Here is a 21,035-nt window from a genome sequence, read left to right as displayed (position 1 = left end):
GAGAAGGGTGGGCAGATTAAGTAAGGCTGCGGAGGCGAAAACAGTGGTAAACCGAGCTCGTACACTCGTAAGTAGCTGATGTGCCGGTCTTGATTGAGGCCTCACAGAGCAGTACACACCTGAGGAAACCAGGTATGCGTATAAGCACTTTTCGCGCCCTCTTTCTATTTGTATAAACGGAATAACTAATTGTTTTCGAGAAACTTAGATTTCCTTTGCTTTCGTTTTTGATTTAAAATTTAGCTACAGTCCACTTTATTTTCATATTTTTATCGCCCCAAACATTGATCCTTCGGCCGGATCGTGAAAAGTTACCTATTTAAAGCTAAAAAACATAATTTTATCGCGTTTTAATTTTCGTTCGAAATTTGAAGGTATACTTTTATTCGGTCGCCATTACAAAAAGGAAGAGTGACTTGCTTTAGTTTGTATTTTTTTGTAAATTTGTGTTGGCAATATTGGGACACTTGTTGTCATAGATAACGTTCCTTTCCGATTCATTAATTTTGTTTCGTTAGTGTGGTAGCATTTGGCTACTGTCATTTATTATCAAATTGACAGTTGACGTTTGATGTAAACAGTTTGAGGTTAAACAAAGTTTATTATTGTCGTTATCGTTTCGTTGTTTTCGTATAAACTTTGTTTAATTGTTTGTTTCGTATTTCAATAAAAATGACGGAAAGTGAGCATTCTGTGTCAAGTGAAGTGAAAGCCGATCAGAACATAGTCGAACGTGACTATGCCATGATGCGTTTGGAGTTTATGATGGGTACTGATTTGGTTGGCTATACAGAAAATGATCTAAAGCCTATTTCGGAGAGTTTTCATGAAGCTCAGCGAGCAGTAATTTCGAATTGTAGTGATAGTAAGGTGGAATTTCAAGTGACAGTGGATTTCGAGACTAAAATGAAATCGGTTCTTACGCGGTTACGATCACAACAATGTGCTCCTGTTAAGCAATATAATGAAAACATATCAGCCAAATTACCTAAAATTAACATAAAACCTTTTGATGGTAAACTGGAAAATTGGATTTCTTTTATTCAGTTGTTTAATTCGTTGATCCATAAAAGAGATATTCCAAATATTGAAAAGTTGCATTACTTGTTGACAAGTGTTCAAGGTACAGCATTGGATTTAATAAAAAACTATCCTATTTCAAATGATAGCTATATTGATGCATATAATGCTTTAAATTTGCATTTTAATAAAAAACGGCAGATTGCTTTTACCTACTATGAAAAAATGTTGTACTGTGAACAGGTTAAGTCAAAGTCAGGAGTGGAGTTGGAGCGAGTGCATCGCACATTCAAAGAAACTTTACAAGTGTTAGAGAAACTTCGTTTACCAGACAGTAATTTTATGTTGGTTCATTTACTTTGGTCCAAATTAGACAAGCATACACGCGAGGCATTCCAACTTGAATTCAACTCTAATGATATTCCAGACTTTAAAAACTACAGGAATTCATTGAAAAGCAGATTCGTGCCTTAGAAGTAATGGATGTTAGGCCCATACCAAATCATAATTTGTCTAATAAATCCAACCATAGTGCAACTTTCAATCATCGGAAAACAAAGACAACTCTTTTCATTACATCATCGGCTTGTGAGTATTGTAATGATCAGCACAGTTTAGCCAGTTGTGATAAGTTTTTAAAGTTGGATGCAACTGCAAGATTTAAATTCGTAAAAAATAAGGGTTTGTGTGTTCGTTGTTTATCAATTAATCACAAGGTAAAACAGTGCCATGAGTCATCTGGTTGTAGTGTGTGTGGGTACTCGCACCACACTCTCTTGCATTTCTATAAATCAACATCAAAACCTCCAGTGGATGAGCCGGCACCACAAGTCTTGGTGAGTGGCCCATCAGGCACTAATATTGCTTTGACTACTGTATCAAATAGTAACACAGTGTTATTTGCAACTGCTAGGGTAGCAGTCAAGGACAGTGTTGGACAGTATCATCCAGCTCGTGCTTTATTGGATTGTGCGAGTGCATGTAATTTTATTTCGGAACAATGTGCTGAGCGCCTTGGATTAAAAATTAACCGAACTGGTGAGTCTGTCTCTGGGATTGGGAATGCTGTGGCTCAGCCCAGAGGGTCGTTGTTGTGTTCCGTGAAATCCATGGGGACAAATCAGACTGAATTTAATTTTGAAGCCCTTGTGTTACCAACTATTTGTGCTGATCAACCATGTCATATCGTAGATTTTTCTAAGTGGAATCACATAAAGGATGTGCGCCTTGCTGACCCAGACTTTGCAAATCCTGGACCAATTGATTTATTGCTTAACGCAGACATATTTGCATCCTCTCTTGCTAATGGTCGCAGACAGGGAAGTATGGGTCAACCTAAGGCTATTGAAACCATATTTGGATGGATAATTATAGGGGAGTGTGATGAAAGTCATTTGCAATCTTTCAATAATCGTCGTCGGAAAGATTGTTTTTTCGTTTCGAGTTCTTCACAATCTAATTTATCGTTGGACAGTTCTCTAAAAAGATTCTGGGAGCTAGAGAATGTTAGTAGTTCCAGTAAATCTATATTGTCGAAAGAGGACCAACTTTGTGAAGACATTTTCGTTGAGAATTTTCGTTCTACGAGTGAAGGCCGTTTCGTGGTACCTTTGCCTTTCGTCGATCCTCTGAATAGGCCTATATTTTCGAACACTCGGGAAACTGCAATGCGCAGACTCTTTTCGTTGGAACGCAAGCTTTCAAAGCATGCTGATTTTCGTGAAGCTTATGTTTCGTTTATGGATGAGTATGAGACGAGCGGTCACATGGAGGAGGTAGAGCAACCGTCTGTGGGTGTTGGGAATTTTTATTACATTCCTCATCATGCCGTTCTTCGTCCCGACTCTGTTAGCACACCGCTTCGAGCCGTTTTTGACGCGAGTTGTAGAGACAGTAATGGATTGTCGCTCAATGATACACTCTTGGCAGGTCCCAAGTTACAAGCAAACATCTTTGATATTCTTACTCGGTTTCGATGGCACAAAGTAGTTTTTACAGGTGACATAAAAGCCATGTATCGACAAATCCTCGTAGCTGATAAAGATGCAGAGTACCAGCGGATTCTATGGCGACGCTCTACTAACAGTCCGGTTAAAGATTACAGATTAGTGACTGTAACTTATGGAGTCAAATCTGCCCCTTATCAAGCTCTTCGAACTATCGCGCAGTTAGCCCAGGAGTCTACAGTCACTCATCCTACTGGTTCGATGGTGCTTGGTAGAGATATATATGTCGATGACGTCGTCACGGGTGCTGACTCTATCGAGCAGGCTCTACTTTTAAGATCAGAACTTTCTACGATTTTGTCGTCGGGTGGGTTCCATTTGAGAAAATGGACCTCCAATAATAAGAAACTTATCGCTGATCTCCCGCCCTCTGAGTTGTACTCGAGTGAATTTAAACATTTTGACGAAATTTCGGACTTATCGCTTAAAATATTGGGATTATCGTGGCGTCCACAGATTGATTCATTTCAATTTGAAGTGTCAAGTCCTAGTGACCAAAGATGTACTAAGCGTACCATCCTTTCGAACATCGCACGCATTTATGACCCATTAGGTTTTTTATGCCCTATCGCGTTTCATGCGAAATATTTAATGCAAGTCTTATGGTCATCGGGGATCCATTGGGACGACGACGTTTCGGAAGTGATCGCCGCAGAATGGACTCGTTTTAAATCTCAGTTGTCGTTGTTAGAGTCTATTATCATTCCTCGTCGCATCGTTCATTCTTTCGTTTCGTTGCAGCTTCATGGGTTTTGCGACGCCTCGGAGCGCGGTTATGCTGCAGTTATTTACTGTCGTGTTGTTGCTGCAGACGACTCTACATTTGTAGAGTTTTGTTGTGCTAAATCTAAAGTGGCACCTCTTCGTAAATTATCAATTCCGAGGTTGGAACTGCAAGCCGCCGTTCTTTTGTCGGATTTAATGCTGTCTGTTCAGGAAGCTTTGCGGCCTTTATATCTTATTCAGGATGTCGTCGCCTGGTCAGATTCAAGCGTAGCCCTGGCGTGGATCAAGTCGTGTCCATCTCGCTGGAAGACTTTCGTGGCCAACCGTGTTAGTCATATTCAAGAAATTATCGCTCCTGATCGTTGGCGCCACGTAAGTACTCTATCCAATCCAGCCGATGTGGGATCTCGGGGTATGCTGCCCGCGGATCTGATTGGGTGTGAACTCTGGTGGAGAGGTCCTTCCTGGTTGCTGAAAGACGAACGCAATTGGCCTTCATCGTCACTGGACGAGCCGGCAAATGGCTCTACCTTGGAAGAACAGCGGATTTGTACCTTAGTAGCGTCAAACACTTCTAGTTTAATTGACATGCTTCTCGACAGTTTTCTTCGCTTTTCACGTTAAAGCGAGTGTTAGCCTATTGTTTTCGGTTTTGTCGGTTGTTTAACAACAAAATTGTCGGATCTTTACAGAATTCGGAAACTACGGCAGCTCTCATGTTTTTGTTAAAACATGTGCAGCTCACTTCGTTTTCTGTAGAGATCACCCATCTTAAGGATGGTCGTGTAAATTTACTGCCAAAAAGCTTGCGCAAGCTCTCGTTGTTTATTGACGCGGCGGGTATTGTCAGGGTGGGCGGTCGCTTGGCGAATGCACCAATTAAATTTTCTATAAAATATCCCATATTATTGCCTCGCTCCCATCGATTGACAGTATTAATTATTGAAGAATATCATAAGAGATTTTTACACCCAGGTGCTCAAACTCTACAAAACCTTCTTGCGCAATCTTTTTGGATCTTATCGCCCAAGCGAGCTATTCGGGCGGTTGTCGGTGGTTGTGTCAAATGTTTTCGGGCTCACCCCGCGCCCGCTTCAGCTCCGCTTATGGGAAACCTTCCATTATGTCGTATTTCCAAAATAAAGCCATTTTCTAGTGTCGCCATCGATTATGGAGGACCTTTCGATATCGCTCTCGGACGTGGACGTGGGTGTGAGAACGTACAAAGGCTACATATGTGTGTTCGTTTGTACAAGTACGAAGGCTATACACATAGAACTCGCTTCGGAGTTATCGACGGAAGCCTTCCTTTGTGTATTGAAGCGGTTTATTGCACGTCGAGGTCGGTGTAACCAAATTGTATCAGACCAGGGTCGTAACTTATCGGCGCTAGTAACTATCTCGGTCCGCTTATGAAGAGTGCTGCCAACGCGCAGGAACTAAAGTTTTCGTTTAACCCCCCTGGTAGCCCGCATTTTAATGGTTTGGCCGAATCTGGCATACGTTCCATTAAGACTCATTTAGGCTAGAGTCGTTGGAAACCAACGCTTAACGTTCGAGGAATTTTACACCGTCCTCACGCAGATTGAGGCCATGCTCAACTCGCGTCCTCTCACCCCTATTAGTACAGACCCGAATGACTTATCGGCAATTACCCCGGGTCATTTCTTAACGCTTGAACCTCTGTCCATCCTTCCGGAAGAAGACTTTACTGACCAGAACGTCAGTATCAGTAATCGCTGGAAATTAATACAGAAAATGCACCAAGACTTTTGGCATCGGTGGCATAGCGAGTACGTACACACATTGCAGCAGAGGGCTAAATGGAATAAGGTTAACACAAATATTCTCGTTGGTACATTAGTGCTGTTAATCAACGAACAAACTAGTCCTTTGAAATGGACTCTCGGTCGTATTTCGGCTTTACATCCGGGATCCGACGGAGTATGTAGAGTCGTCACGGTTCGAACTGCGACTGGTCATTACAAGCGGCCTGTCGTGAAACTATGTCCTTGCCACTGTCAAATTAATTTCGCCAGACTCATCATGGTAGAGTCATAGTTTTAGGCTAATTGTTTTGTTTAAATGTAATTTTTGTATCGTAAATACTGCATATTTAGGTGAGCGGTATGTTCAACTTTCACGTTGCTTTTTTGTAATGGCAACATTTTATAAATTTTATTTCTAACTTCCGTTTTGTATATGGCAACCCGTGTTCCGGCGCGTGCCATATTGAATTACACACTTTTCATATCGACCTCATAACAGGCGGATCTAATATTTGTACAAACTAAGAGTAAAGAAACTCTTTCTATTTTTTTAATACATTAAAATAAGTGCATATGCATTATTTCGTGTTGTGAGAAGGTGTGGGCAGATTAAGTAAGGCTGCGGAGGCGAAAACAGTGGTAAACCGAGCTCGTACACTCGTAAGTAGCTGATGTGCCGGTCTTGATTGAGGCCTCACAGAGCAGTACACACCCTGAGGAAACCAGGTATGCGTATAAGCACTTTTCGCGCCCTCTTTCTATTTGTATAAACGGAATAACTAATTGTTTTCGAGAAACTTAGATTTCCTTTGCTTTCGTTTTTGATTTAAAATTTAGCTACAGTCCACTTTATTTTCATATTTTTATCGCCCCAAAACAATACTTTCTTCTGCTAAAACCCTAAAAATAGTGTCAAAAATACGTAAGCAAAGTTTTCCAACTTCTTTTGTGACCGTACACTTCTTGTTTTGTTTACTTATTTAATACTATCAAGGGTGATATTTTATTCCAGTATTAATTTCACAATCCTATTAAAATCCAATTAAATTAGACCACATCCCTTGTGGTCGCGTTTTTGGATTGCTATTTACAGTCACTTGCATTAACATCTGACACTACGAAGAGTGCCAAAATATCTGACACGATCTACCGTAATTGAATCGTATCAGATATTTTATTCACTCTTTATTGTGTCACATATTCGTGCTGGTGAGTGTACACGTATGGATGTAAACTTTTGTATAAAAATAAATAAACAAACAAAACTTACAAACAGTGAGATATCTACATGCTCGTTGCTCTATCTCTTGAGCTTGTTGAAAAGTTAATGTAAGTATTTACAACACCCATTTAAATTTAAATCAATCAATTCATACACACTCACCAATCGCGATCACGAGCCACCTCTCCATTACAAATTTGCCAATTAAACCGCCAAATGCACGTAAATCGATTTAATAGTCGAATTAACCGTTTATAGTCGATTACGTGCGCAGGAGAGGCGTGCGGCGCGCGCGCAGTACCGGTGCGGACTGCGCGAGCGCACGCAACCGGCCCACAAACAACCGTAAGGAACGAACGAGGACGGTTGTCGGATCACTCGGATCGGATAATCTGTAGACGAGCCTATGTTCCAATTATGAATTGATTTCGTTTTTTTTATAGGCCAAGTATTGGCCCATGTTGCCCAGTGGGTTTCGGGGGATGACCAAACGAATAAAGGCAGACCTAGGAAAATATAGTGGTATGAGCCTAACGTTTCCTGGATTTGCCCAGACCTTAAATTTATCCGATTAAAAGTCTTTTGATGCAATTATTTCGCCAGTTTTTATGTTGCGGTGATTCTCTGTGGTTTTGAATTGACTTCCGGAATTAATGCCGGCAATAACTTCATTCCCAATGATAAAGATTGGAACGGGCATCAATAGATGCGCCTACAAGTCTTTAACTTTTTCTAATTTGTCTCGCATCTCCTGGCTTGTCCGAAAGATCAGGTTGAAAAAAATAACGTCAACCTCAGCCATTGCCATAATGACAGAAACGTCCATAGTAAATTTAGAGCATGCATTATCATTTTCTAAAGAACAAAGTCATCAACGTTCACACGTTTATCGTCTGTTTCTCGATCCGAAAATGTTCAGACAAATTAAATACAAGGTAGGTACAAGTTGTTCGATAGTCAGAACGTAGTTCAGGGCATATCGTGTTAAAATGCGTAGCAAATCGTTTAATTAAACCGAAGAAACCGAAATCATATTTTTATCGACTTTGGTTTCCATGTTTAGGTAATTAGCATGCAATTTTTTAATAGCCTTGCACTTTTATGGGTTCGACTCGGTTAAATGGGACTTATTTATTTATCGCTAATGGCATGTATGATAACGATTAACGGTGACTGTACTTGCATCATAGAAATCTTGACTTTGATAGTTATCATCGCATTTACTTTGATACATTTAGGTCAAAGTCGGGTCAAAGGATTCCGTTGCCAATTTTTCAAGTTGGTATTATGATAGCGGAATATTCTTGTACTAGTATGGTCAGAAAGGCAAGCAAATAGTAATGTAACCTAAATGGTTACGGTACTTTACTTTTCGACTTCTTTAAAACAAAAAAAACTATAACAAAAAATAGAACCGACTACAAAAAACCATGAAAATAATTTTTTACCAGTCTGATGTCGGTGCCTCAGCACGACCCAGCAGGAGTGGACCTATAATCGTCTACCTCACCTACAACTATACGAGTATATTGGGCTTCAATCACTCCTGCTGGCTCGTGCTGAGGCACCGACTTCAGACTGATAGAAAATTATTTTCATGGTTTTATTAGTTGGTTCTATTTTTTGTTATATTTTTTTCCACCCTTTTTAGTGTAAAAGATCTAAGATACAATAGTTTAATGTCAACTACTCGTCACCTTTTACGAAAAAAAATTTTTTCCGATGCAGAGACGTTAATTATTGAGGAGACCTGGTGCTTTATCACCGTTCCATTTCACTATATGATTTACGATGAGCTTAAATTGCTTAGCACCTGCGTTAAAGTAATTGAAATTCAACCCGTGAAGTACTTGTTATTAAGTAGTCCATTGGTCAAATTTGGTCTTCATCATCAGTTCCACTTCATCAAATGATGATTTTCAAGAGCAAATGCACGAGTTACTCCTACATATATCGAAATTACCATACGCGTTCCAACAATATTTTCAGATATATCAGAGATATTATCAGATCCTGATTTGGTGCTTATGGGACCTAATTGAAAGCATTCCTAGACGAATGAAAAAAAAAAATTCAAATCATTTCATAAATGACGGAGTTATGAGGTAACAAACATAAAAAAATACAACCGAATTGATAACCTCCTCCTTTTTTTGAAGTCGGTTAAAAAAGGCTTTCCATTGACTACTATAATGCCCGTTCTTCTTGTATTTTAACCTCTTGAAACCCGACTGTTTTAACTGATGCTTAGGACAAAGAGTTTTGTTTTTTTGGAGGTTCAGCAGATATAGATCTTTATTCTTTTTTTTTTGTTCATTATATAAAACATATAAAAATAATATTGGATTCAAAAAATTAACAAAAAAAGGAACCGACTTCAAAAACCTTGAAAATAATTATCTACTACTTTGAAGCCGGTGCCACAGCACGAGCCAGCAGGAGTGGACCTATAATCGTCTACCTCACCTACAACTATACGAGTATATTGGGCTTCAATCACTCCTGCTGGATCGTGCTGAGGCACCGACTTCAGACTGATAGAAAATTATTTTCAAGGTTTTCGAAGTCGGTTCCTTTTTTTGTTAATTTTTTATTCTTGATTTTTAGTAATTTGTAGACAAAGTACATCCCATAACGATTCCATTAAACTCAAACATGGCATAGTTATATTATTTCATAACAGAGTACCGGTTTCTACGGTCTTCTTTATCAGACCCAGTTCACTAAATGATACTTTCTGAATACTTGACTTGGTGTTAAAAATGACAAAATTGCTGTAAGTGCGCTTAAAGAATTCGAGGGTTGTCCTCGATTTTTCTAAGATCCCATCATCAGATCCTAACTTGGTGTCAATAGGACCACCTCGGAAGTACCTATATCCTTTAGAACAATAAAGAATTTTGAAATTTGGCCCGCAATTGGGGAGTTATCGCGTAACAAACGCACAAAAAAAAACATAGACGAATTGTCTCCTTTTTTGAAGTCGGTTGAAAATATAAAAGCAGCTCATGCCGATTCCGATTGATTTTTTATTTTTACCTCAAAATGTAACTTTTTTTTTTGTCAAACATAACAAACTGTATCTCACGATTAATACTCGTAAATAATAAATACCATGGGACACTTCACATAAATTGAGCTAGTCCCAAAGCAAGCAAAGCATGTTATGGGTGGGCAACGGATAAACATACTTAAATACATATTAAACACTCAAGACTTAAGAACAAGAACAAACATTCGTATTTTTTTACGTGTAATGTCTGCCACGACTGGGGTTTGGACCCGGGACATCAAGTTTCATAGTCAGGTTCTCTAACCACAGAGGGCTATAGCCCTATATCGATATGATGCCCAATGGTGATATATCGCCAAAGTCTCGTCTTCATACTGGCTTGTCTCACACCACTGAGAGCGTGTTCATTAAAATAGAAGACGGTAAATCTTACATTTATAGCAATGTAAATATCTCAAGCTAACGATACCTCCAAACTGAGAATAAGCCTCCTAGAGCCGTTACCGAAACGTCTCTGGGTCAATGTCATTTGAAATTAAGTCGCGGAAGATTTCGTCTTTGTTTGTATGTAGAACTACTGAGTCATTGGTAATCTTCACCTACTTTCTTACCACGTGACTTAGGGCCATATAGCGCAGTGCGATACAATATGACACTTGTATTCATTAAAGATTTTACCAGCTTTTATGTTAGCTTTGATGAAAAAGCCGTGGCAGCGTCGTGGTTTAACCTATGGCCTCTCAACCAGTGGATTATGGGCTCTATCTAATCCGGGCACGCACCTTTAAATTTTTAAAAATTCTTATGCGATATTAGATTGAAATTTACCACGAGCTGTACGGTGAAGGACAACATGGGTATGTATGATCATCAAACGGTCATTTGGGACCATTTCGTGACATACATAAATATTTACTTATTATTTTTTATATGTTGTCAAGAATTAATGATTTCTTTATTTCTTTACGTGTAAAATGGGTGGAATGGTATGTGTAAAGTTCCCAATCCACACTGGGCTTGCGTTTGAACTACTGCCCCAGGCCTCTCATTCTGAGAGGAAGCCTATGCCCAGATTGCCCAGTAGTTGGACGTATATAGGCTAAGATGATGATGACGATTACAAGCTTTTCATTAACTTGCAACGTTTGTATGCGTATACAATAGGTACAGTGACCTTTATTAAATAAACACCACAGTTAGTAATGGGAAGTGATTATTTAGATATTTATTATGTAAAGAAGTGTTCGCCGAATAACATATTTGGTCAACCGTTTGATAGTCAAATGACTCCCATTACATTTATCAATTATGAGACTTCGACGTAACATAAAGCACCGTTTCTAGACAATCGGGTCTCAATCGGGTTTAATGAACCAGTGGCATTGATAAAAGTGAGCTCGTGCGACGTCGACGCCTACTCAGAGTTGCCAACAGCCTGCTGTTCCCGCAGAAAAAACTTTTTTTTTTTCGAATTTTTGATTTTGGCGCTCGATATTGCGGAAACGAAGAATGATATCAAAAAATTCAGGAAAACTCCTCTGGACATTTTAGTCAGCTACAATTTGAGCCTAAAACAAAGACGATCGATTTAAGGGTTTGTCTTGTAGCTTAACCTTTTTGAAAAAGTCAAAAAAGTCAGAACGACATTTTTCATAGATTCATTTCCAATGTGCTCGATAGTCAAGTGAGACACCAAATCTGTGAATTTTTGTAAGAAACAATTTTAGCCTTAATTTTACTCAACGTTCTATTTTGTATTTAGGCCCTCTGGTTTTATTAGTCCTAGGCAAACCTTCAACCTCAAAGTTATAAATATTTATTAAAACTACCGTATGACGTTTAATAAAGATAATTTCTGATATTTGTAGAAAAATTATTTAGAAATATTTTTCTCTGAAGATAAATGGCGTGCTGGCATCTATTTGTTTTGCAACTAGTATAAAAAGTGGATACAGAAGTTAGGGAACAGACAGCTCTAACCAAAACATCAGAAATGGCTCCAAAAATAGTAAAATACATTAGCGAAAAATTAAAACAATATTTAAGCTTGATGTGTTACGTATTAAGTGATATGTATATATTAAGTTCTTACAAGTAAATCTTAAAATATTTAGCCTAATATTTACCACTAAAACTAGGGGTAAACCATAAGTTGGCAACCTTACGCCTGCGCCGTGACGGGCGGCCCGTAGGCTTGGCAAGGCTTGGCAGCAGAAAAAGAACTCTTTTTAACTTTTTGTGCAAAAATACAATGCACGCCTTTTTTAATGAGTAAAATGAGTAACTGTACAGTTCCATGCTTTCAAATTGCTAATCAGTTGTCTCTAAAAGATTCACAGCAAAACGGTATGATTAAACAAGATCCTACAGTACGATGATTTTTAATTGGTGATCAGGAGTTGAAAAATATTAATGACCAGCCAATTTAAATGACCGAGCGAGCGCGAAGTGGAGCGAAAGGTCTCTATTTGAGCTTAGGCAAAATATGCTTTCGTCCAATGTCAATGTGTGTCCGACTATCTGTTCCCCTCGATACACAGGTTTGGCAATTGTTTTTATTTCTTTATTTTTTTGCAAAAAAAGTTTACATGTACTTAAATAATTTATTAAATCAAACGTTACTTTGCGGAAAACCGTATCAATGAGCACAAACAAATACTTTGCTATTCTGCAACCACTTGTGCAAGACAGGATGACTAGAGAATATTATATGTCATACAGACGTAGCCGTAATATTTTTTTGAACTAATAAATTTGCAAATCAGTCGTTATGTGGTGTTTCATTACCAGGATAAACCACATTTTTAAATTGTCGACCTAATGTCCATAAGTGTTTTGGTTGTTAGACAAAACGAAGAATGATGAAATTTTCGGTTACGATTTGGTGTATTATGTAGAAGTACCATCAGCCAAATAAGTGGTCTATCAATTTTTAAACAAGTTCCTATAAAATGATTACGTGGCTAAAGTCGACCTTTCAAGTTGACAGACACGTCTATTGGCATTATTGTTTTATGACATGCAAACGATAATCAACTTAAGGGTGGTAGACCACATATTTGGCTGATGGTACCGAAAAGTGGTAGGTAAAATTTAAAAATTGTGAATCATTTCAAAACCGTTATACCTACTTCTAGCATGTCCTAATGGGGCTGATTCCGTATTTATTGATATAAAATGAATTGAAAAACTATTTTAATGTTATTCACTATGATGATGTACTCGTAATAAAAAAACTCGTTCACCATCGCCTAAACTTGACCAAATTAAACAATCAATTTACAGTCTCCAAACTTGTTCTTATTCTAAAGGAATATATCGCCGTTTTAGACTTCCAGTCAATAGTCACATCAAAATACACAGGCGTATTGTACACAATATTTTCGTCGCTTTTGTGATTTTGTTACAAATAATTGATTACCAGGATGGAATACATGCCAACACAAAAAACTCATTCAGAGTCCTCAGAACGGTACCTTCACTTTCTTTAGTCTTTTTGTATGCACGACCAGTTCCTGCGACAACAACATGACACACTTAATCGAATTCTGCACTGTGATACGTTGATATACAAATTTTGACATACATTGATTGTTGTGTACCAATAATAAGACATTGTGGCTGTTAATGGCCACTGTCTAGTGGGAACAATGGGATGTACACACGAAGTCTTCGAATTATATTTTTGCAATAAAATGCCAGTGCTTAAGAGAAAGTAACATTGCAACCAATTTTGTTCACTTATTATTAAATTTTCCTATACCCGCGCTTCGCTCGCGTAAACCATTAGAACTGGCAGACAAATCGAAATTCCGGGAATTTATTTAATTCCCAAAATTTACTTCATGATCTTTATTAATTTTATTATACCTAAAACTACACCGGCAAAAATTTTCACGCATATTGTAACACACAAACAAATTTTGTTAAGTGTTTATAATATAAGTGGAGCAGGATTTTCCATCGTATCATCAGCTAATGATTTTGTAAAAGTTCACTTAGGCTCTCGTTTAAATTAGTAATAGTTTTTATGGTAAATAAAAATTTATTTGAATCATCTATCTACTCGTATCCTTAGGATTTGAGGAAGTACAATAGTTGTAGGCAGAAATGACTGAGTAGTTTAATAAAAAAATGCACGTTATCTTATACGCAAACTACCATCTAATAATGTAATGAGCATGAATTTGACTGAATAAATGAATATGAATTGTGTATATTCTTAGATTGGCGCTGAGTAGGTAATTGTGTTACCAAAATTCTTTATAACCTTAAGTAACATCAATATGTAGGTGGCTAACTTTTAGCGACCATTACTTTTGAATTGCTTTATTTATGGCGGTATTAATTAATTGTCTCTACTGGCGATATCAATTAATGTCCAAACACTAGACGTCGTAATAAAGAATAAAATACTTTTAACTACTGTTATTCCGTATTTGTAGGATTTCTGCAACGGTAACCCTTCTATATAGAGTTCCGTTATCCTACAAGGAACTTATGTTTCGCGATGTCCGTCCGTTCATCCGTCAGTCCGTTGCTTAGGTTAGATACTTCTAATGCTAGAATAAAAACATAATTAGTAACAAAGTAGCAACATAAATTTTGAAAAAAAATTTTTTTAGGATTTTCCTCTACGCCTTCTTATCTAGTGGATGTGTTTTTTTTTCTCATCTATACCCACAATATGGGATATCGTTAGATATGTCTGTCAAAAACATTATAGATCTGCAAAGACCATCTTTCGATATAGTGATTCGTTTGCAAATATTAAGCTTTAAGCTACTAATTTATGTTAGAGGCAAGCACTTTACAAGATACATAACCTAACCGACAAAAAGTTGGAAAACCCCCGACTTTGTCACTTCAAAGTTCAAAAAAATAGTACACCTTGTCCTGATTTAATTGATAGTGAGGCTGACTTTTTCGAGTCAGTCTCTGAATTCATAGTTAACAGTAGTGCGGATCTCTACCTTATAGTGGGTGATTTCAATATTCCTCAGGCACAATGGTCTGCAGCCTCATCTGATCCCAAATCATCAGTTCGTATCTTGTCTGATATCAGTACCAATAGAGCTCCACTCGTGGAAGCTCTCAGTGCTTTTCTCTCTTTCAATGACCTACAGCAATTTAATTGTATTTATAATTGTAATAACAGACTATTGGACCTTGTGATGTCAAACTTGGAATGCGAAGTCACTCGATCTATGGACCCTCTAGTTGGTGAGGATAAACATCATCCCCCATCAACATTGAAATAAATAAAGCGTGCTTTACTCGTGCACATTTACGTCCACCACCGCGTCAAGTACTGCTTTTCCGTGCTGCTAATTACGATGCTGTTAATTTTGCTCTTGCGGAGGTTGACTGGAACGCCTGTCTTGACTTAAATGACATTGATTTAAGTGTGAAGCAATTTTACTATGTGTTGAACCAAGTAATCTCTGAGCACGTACCTTCAAAAGTTGTTTATGACAACATTAAATATCCTGTATGGTACTCAAAGGCTCTGATTAAGATTGTGTCCGAAAAACTAAAATTTCATAAGAAATGGAAAATTTATGGTCGTTTGGATGACTATGATACTTTTTCTCTGCTACGTAATAGACAAAAACAGGTCCAAGAGACATGTTATCAGAATTATCTACGTTTGGCCGAATCAAAAATAAAAAACAACTGTAAATATTTTTGGCGCTTTGTAAAATCAAAAAGGGATCGTCCAGACATACCGGATTCAATGTTCATTAGGGATAAAAAAGTTTCCAATGGTGATGAAATTTGTTCTTCTTTCAATAGTTATTTTCAATCTGTCTTTGAATCGCATACTCACCTTACTTTTGATCCCCTTCCAGCATTCCTTTAGCCAGCAGTTTAACAAATTTAAATAACGTAACTATTTCCTCCGATGTTGTATGCAACTATTTGAGAAAACTTGATGTCAGGAAGGGCGCGGGTCCAGACGGAATCCCCCCAATTTTTTGGCGCAATTGTCGTAGTCAATTATCCGAGCCCATAGCAGCTCTTTACAGAAGGTCATTACAGACTGGAATTATGCCGAAATTATGGAAGCAATCATTTGTGACACCGATTTTTAAATCCGGAAATAAACATAACATTGAAGATTACAGACCTATTTCTAAACTTAATACGGTGCCCAAACTACTCGAAAAAATTATTTATGACCAGATTTCTCCTTGTTTGGGACCAAACTTGATACAAGAGCAGCATGGTTTTGTCAGTAAAAGATCCACAGAGTCAAATCTCATAGAGTTTTTAGATAGAATACATTGTGGAATGGAGGAAGGCTATCAGGTGGATGTCGTGTACACCGATTATTCGAAAGCATTCGACAAAATATCGCATAGTTTACTTTTAAGAAAACTAGAATCTGCCGGTGTGCACGGCGACCTTCTGCGCTGGATTACTTCTTATCTGCGTGACCGCTGTCAGGCTGTGGCTATTAAGGGTTACTGTTCCAGTTTTGTTCCGATCTCATCTGGTGTACCGCAGGGATCTCATCTCGGACCCTTATTTTTTAATGTTTTCATTAATGACGTGACTTCGCACTTCAAGTCGTCTTCTTGTCTGCTTTATGCTGACGATAAGAAGATTTTTAAAATTATAAAATGTGTTGAAGACTGTCACGCGTTACAGGAAGATCTTACTCGTTTGTATCAATATTGTCAAACTAATTATTTGCATTTGAATATAAAAAAATGTAATGTTATAACTTTCGGCAGGAAAAAACAAATTATTAAATTTGATTATCACTTAAATGATGAGACAGTGAATAGGGTTAATATTGTTAAGGACCTGGGTGTGTACCTGGACAGTAAATTATTATTTAATGAGCATATTGACAAAATAACAACGAGGGCTTTCCGTCTACTCGGATTTGTCTTGAGAATCGGTAGAGAGTTTAAGAAGGCTAGTACTTTACTCACGCTTTTTAACTCCCTGGTTAGACCAATTCTGGAATATGCATCAACTGTATGGAATCCATGTTATAGTATCTATATTAACTCAATAGAGAAAATTCAGTCCAAGCTCCTTAAGCACATAAATTATAAAAAACCTGGATTTGATACAAGCAAGATGGTTACGCTTGAGTGCCGGCGCGCATTAAGAGATCAGATATTTTTGTATAAAATCGTAGGAAACTACATAGACTCCCCCTATCTGTTAAGTAGATTAGGTTTTAAAGCTTCCCGTTTGAACACACGAACTTTCAATAAATTATTTCATGTTCCCCTCACGAGGAAAAAATATAAATCTAACTCTTATATTAACAGAGCCTGTAAAGCCCATAATACTAATTTCTGTCAAGTAGATGTATTTCATTTATCCTTAGTTAAGTTCAAGAGTGGCATTCTGTCCCTTTTGGATTAATAGCATTCATTTTACAATTTTGCAGTTTCATCTTTAAATAGTTAAGTTTGCAGGTGGTAGGACCTTGTGCAAGGTCCGCCCGGATTGCTACCACCATCTTGCTCGCTAATCCTGCCGTGAAGCAGCAGTGCTTGCACTGTTGTGTTTCGGCGTGGAGAGTAAGACAGCCGGTGAAATTACTGGCACGTGAGGTATCCCATCTTAGGCCTCTAGGTTGGCAACGCGTCTGCAATACCCCTGGTGTTGAAGATGTTTATGGGCGGTGGTGATCTCTTACCATCAGGAGACCCATTTGCTCGTTTGCCATCCAGTCAATAAAAAAAAAAAAAAAAAAAAAAAAAAAGTTAATTTTGTTCAATTAACTGCTGACCGTATTTGTGTTTAGCCAACAAACCTGTTTTCAGTTTTGTTTCCCGATCATTTTACTTTTACTTAAATGAATCAGTAAGTGGTGGCAGCTTTATTGGTTTATGTAAGTTGTAATTTGTTTATTTTTAAGAACCATGTACCGTTTGTGCCCAAATAAACATTAAAACATTAAGGGGTTGTTATGCCATTCATTGATTAATTTTAATTGACGGATAAATGTAATGCCGTCTCCGTCTATTCGAACAAAACAAAGAGAGACGGCATCACATATATCCGTGAAATAAATTAAATCAATGGATGGCGAACAGGTGGTAAGAATAATAAACAATTAAAAAAATTACCACGGCTAGGCTAGTAGGCTGTTTATGTAAACGAGTAATAGTCGATCAAAATTGAATTATTTACCGCATCTTACTACAGAACTCTATGCGCGTAACTCAAAACGCATTTCCTTTCATTCATCATCTCATTACATTGGTTTGATTTTTTCTTAAGATTAAATATACCGCTGTTTTGTTTAGAACTATGATGATTTTATTAATAAACGTTTTGTTTTAAAGCTTTTTTACAAGCTTTTATTTAACTTGCCCTGTTTTATTGGGTCAAATGTTGCAAGTTCATTTTGACCCACTTCCAGTGGTCGGGTTGACTTGTAACTTGGTATGCATATGTAAGTTGGATGATAATACAACTACTGTCAATCAAAAAATAGTTTGTATTGAAAATGTAATTTTTAACAAAAAACCTATTACAACAGAAGGTTACTTTACTATTCACTTTAATTTTTATAAAAAATAACTAATTAAACATCGTTCGTATGAGTGTTTTTGTAAATATTTGTAAAGACTACATCGATGACCCTTTTCCAGATTTCCGTCAGCACGTTGTCAGAGATCTTTTCGTCGGAATGCTCTGCTCGTTTATTGTCTTCATATGGCTGCATCACGAACTCCATAGCATATGGTACCCCATATATCTGGAATATGTTTGTATATATTAAATAATATTGAAAAGAGATTTTAAGATAAAATAGTCAAGAGTCGGGGTGGCTTGGGGGGAATAAATAAATAAATAAAATAAATAAATAAATATCACGGGACAATTCACACCAATTGACCTAGTCCCAAAGTAAGCTTAGCAAAGCTTGTGTTATGGGTACTAAGCAACGGATAAATATGATTATATTGATAGATACATACTTAAATACATATTAAACACCCAAGACCCGAGAACAAACCTTCGTATTTTTCATACAAATATCTGCCCCGACGCGGGAATTGAACCCGGGACCTCAAGCTTCGTAGTCAGGTTCTCTAACCACTAGGCCATCTGGTCGTCTAAAATAGAATTCAAATATCCTTACCGTCGAAGCAAAGTCGACACTAGACCCATGCACTTTGCCGTACCAGTTGTACAACGTTTCCATGCTAACAGACATCACTTTGAAGCCCGCGTTCCGTATCGCCTCGTCGATCTCACCCTTGATATCGATATACTTGTCATCTTCCGTAGCAACTTCAGTAAAGCCTTTCGGATACAGAACAGCATCACCCTGAAAATTACCATCTTTTTCATTAAACGTTCTCACCGATATCACTTGATACTTATCTTTTATGTGAAATTAAATTCTGTTTCTGTGAATAATTTGCAAATGAAACTGTTAGAATTTTTTTAACGATAATTAGCGCAATTTTATTCTATTAACTTTTTCTATCTTTCTTTACTGCTAAACAAACAATATTTATATCTAAATACTAGCCGATACCCGCGACTCCGCTCGCGTAGAATTCGGTAATCGCTATCCAGCGTGAACTATGCAATTTCCCGGGATAAAAACTATCCTATGTGCTTCCCCGAGACAGAAACTATCTGTATACCGAATTTCATCTAAATCGGTTTTGCTGTTTAGACATGATGAAGTAACATACAAACAGACTTCCAAACTTTCGCATTTATAATATTAGTGCGATACACATCTGTATGTACATTTAAAAAAAAAAACTCTTCGAATTCTTCTGGAATAATTCAGCAGATGGTTGGGTTAAGTTGACTGAACAACTTACGTCAGCAAATTTTGTCTTGTCAAAGACGTGACTACACTTGAGATGAAAAATTCCGATGAAAAACCTTCACAGGTTCAGTCAAACTTACCCGATAATAACCAGGAGTATTTCGAAAGAATTTGATGTCACTTTGTATAGTTAAGAAGGTACTTAATAAAGAAGAAACAAATACAAGATTGTTTAAACTACTTAGTAAAAAACATTAGACACACGTCATGCCTACTACCCAACTAACCTAACCTAACCCGATAATCCGAATTTTAACAGTCCATGCTATTTATTTGCAATTAACATTACAAAATAAGTCAATAGATTTTTCGGTACTTAGTATCCGAATTTTGATAATACATCTGTATTAGTAGGCTCCTAATACCTACCTTGAATATATTAGGGTCGTATGTCCCACCATGGACATGGATGTACGCGATGATCTTGTGACTGTAATAGTGCAGCACATCCCCGATGGCTCGACTTTCAAGTTCGGAGAACGGCGAGGGTCCTGGGTACTGCTGGTTGCAAGAGTTGCTATTGCTCGCATTCCACGACACGTCGAAGTTTCGGTCCAAAGCCACACCCAAACACGCAGACTGTGGCGATTTATTCTTATTCCAGTTTTCGAGCTTTAAAAATATTTATGTCCAGCTGTAGAGCTTAAAAGGTCACAATAGACAACCATTTTGAAAAACTAGAGACAACAACGGCATCACTTGTTGAAGAGCGAACAGTGTTAATAATTGTAATAAGCTACTACTTGAATTTACTCTGATTATTGATTTACTTACGGTCTCGTCTCCAATCCCGTCTGGATTAGCCATTGGAATCAAAAATATATCAAATTTGTCCAAATGTGCTGTGTAATATTTAAGTAACTTCATGAACGATTTCTTCTCATTTAAGCATGGCACTCTTGTGAATCCCATAGCACTGAGGCCGTGTACAATAAATATTATTTTCTTCTCTGGCTCTTCATCCATGTATTTGTCTTCATTTGCTCTGAAGTATCTTGATTGTAGCTTAGATTGAGTTATTTTACAAATAACTATGTCATTGTATTCAACAGTTCTAGTGATTACTTCGACGGTAACATTTGCTTCGTCAATATCTCTCAGCATTATCTCTAAATCGTTTTTCATCTAAACAATAAGCAGGGTGGTTTGTGATATTTATCATATTATTATTATTATGTGCTGTAATTCTATATTTTTTGATTAAAAATCATACTTACAGAATACTGATTGAAATCACCAAACATAACTGGATCCGATTGAATTTTTACTTGCTTGTGTGCTAGAAATATACAACATTTAAGAGCTGGAAAACAGCGTTGCATGCCGAAAAACTGCAGGCAAGGCAGCAAACATAAATGATAAATTATTAACAAAAAGTAAAACCGACTCCAAAAAAATAACAAAAAATAACAAAAAATGGAACCGACTACAAGTCCATTGAAAATATTTT

General features: G+C 37.4%; 2 protein-coding genes across 5 annotated transcripts in view; one reads left to right on the top strand and one right to left on the bottom strand.

The window, feature by feature from the left end:
- The window catches only part of pros (homeobox protein prospero), a 233,701-nt gene that overhangs the window by 104,446 nt on the left and 108,220 nt on the right, over window positions 1-21,035 (top strand). The window lies entirely within an intron of this gene.
- Window positions 18,276-20,844, bottom strand: LOC141432376 (carboxypeptidase B-like). Its single transcript, XM_074093916.1, has 5 exons — window positions 20,803-20,844; window positions 20,360-20,710; window positions 19,955-20,197; window positions 18,878-19,066; window positions 18,276-18,490 (listed from the first exon to the last, which is right to left on the bottom strand). The coding sequence occupies exons 1-5, from the start codon at window positions 20,827-20,829 to the stop codon at window positions 18,317-18,319; spliced, it is 984 nt and encodes a 327-aa protein (XP_073950017.1). The 5' UTR covers window positions 20,830-20,844; the 3' UTR covers window positions 18,276-18,316.

This window comes from Choristoneura fumiferana, chromosome 11, assembly GCF_025370935.1.
Source record: "Choristoneura fumiferana chromosome 11, NRCan_CFum_1, whole genome shotgun sequence".
NCBI classification, from domain to species: Eukaryota; Metazoa; Arthropoda; class Insecta; order Lepidoptera; family Tortricidae; genus Choristoneura; species Choristoneura fumiferana.
This window is presented reverse-complemented; position numbering and strand designations above follow the sequence as displayed.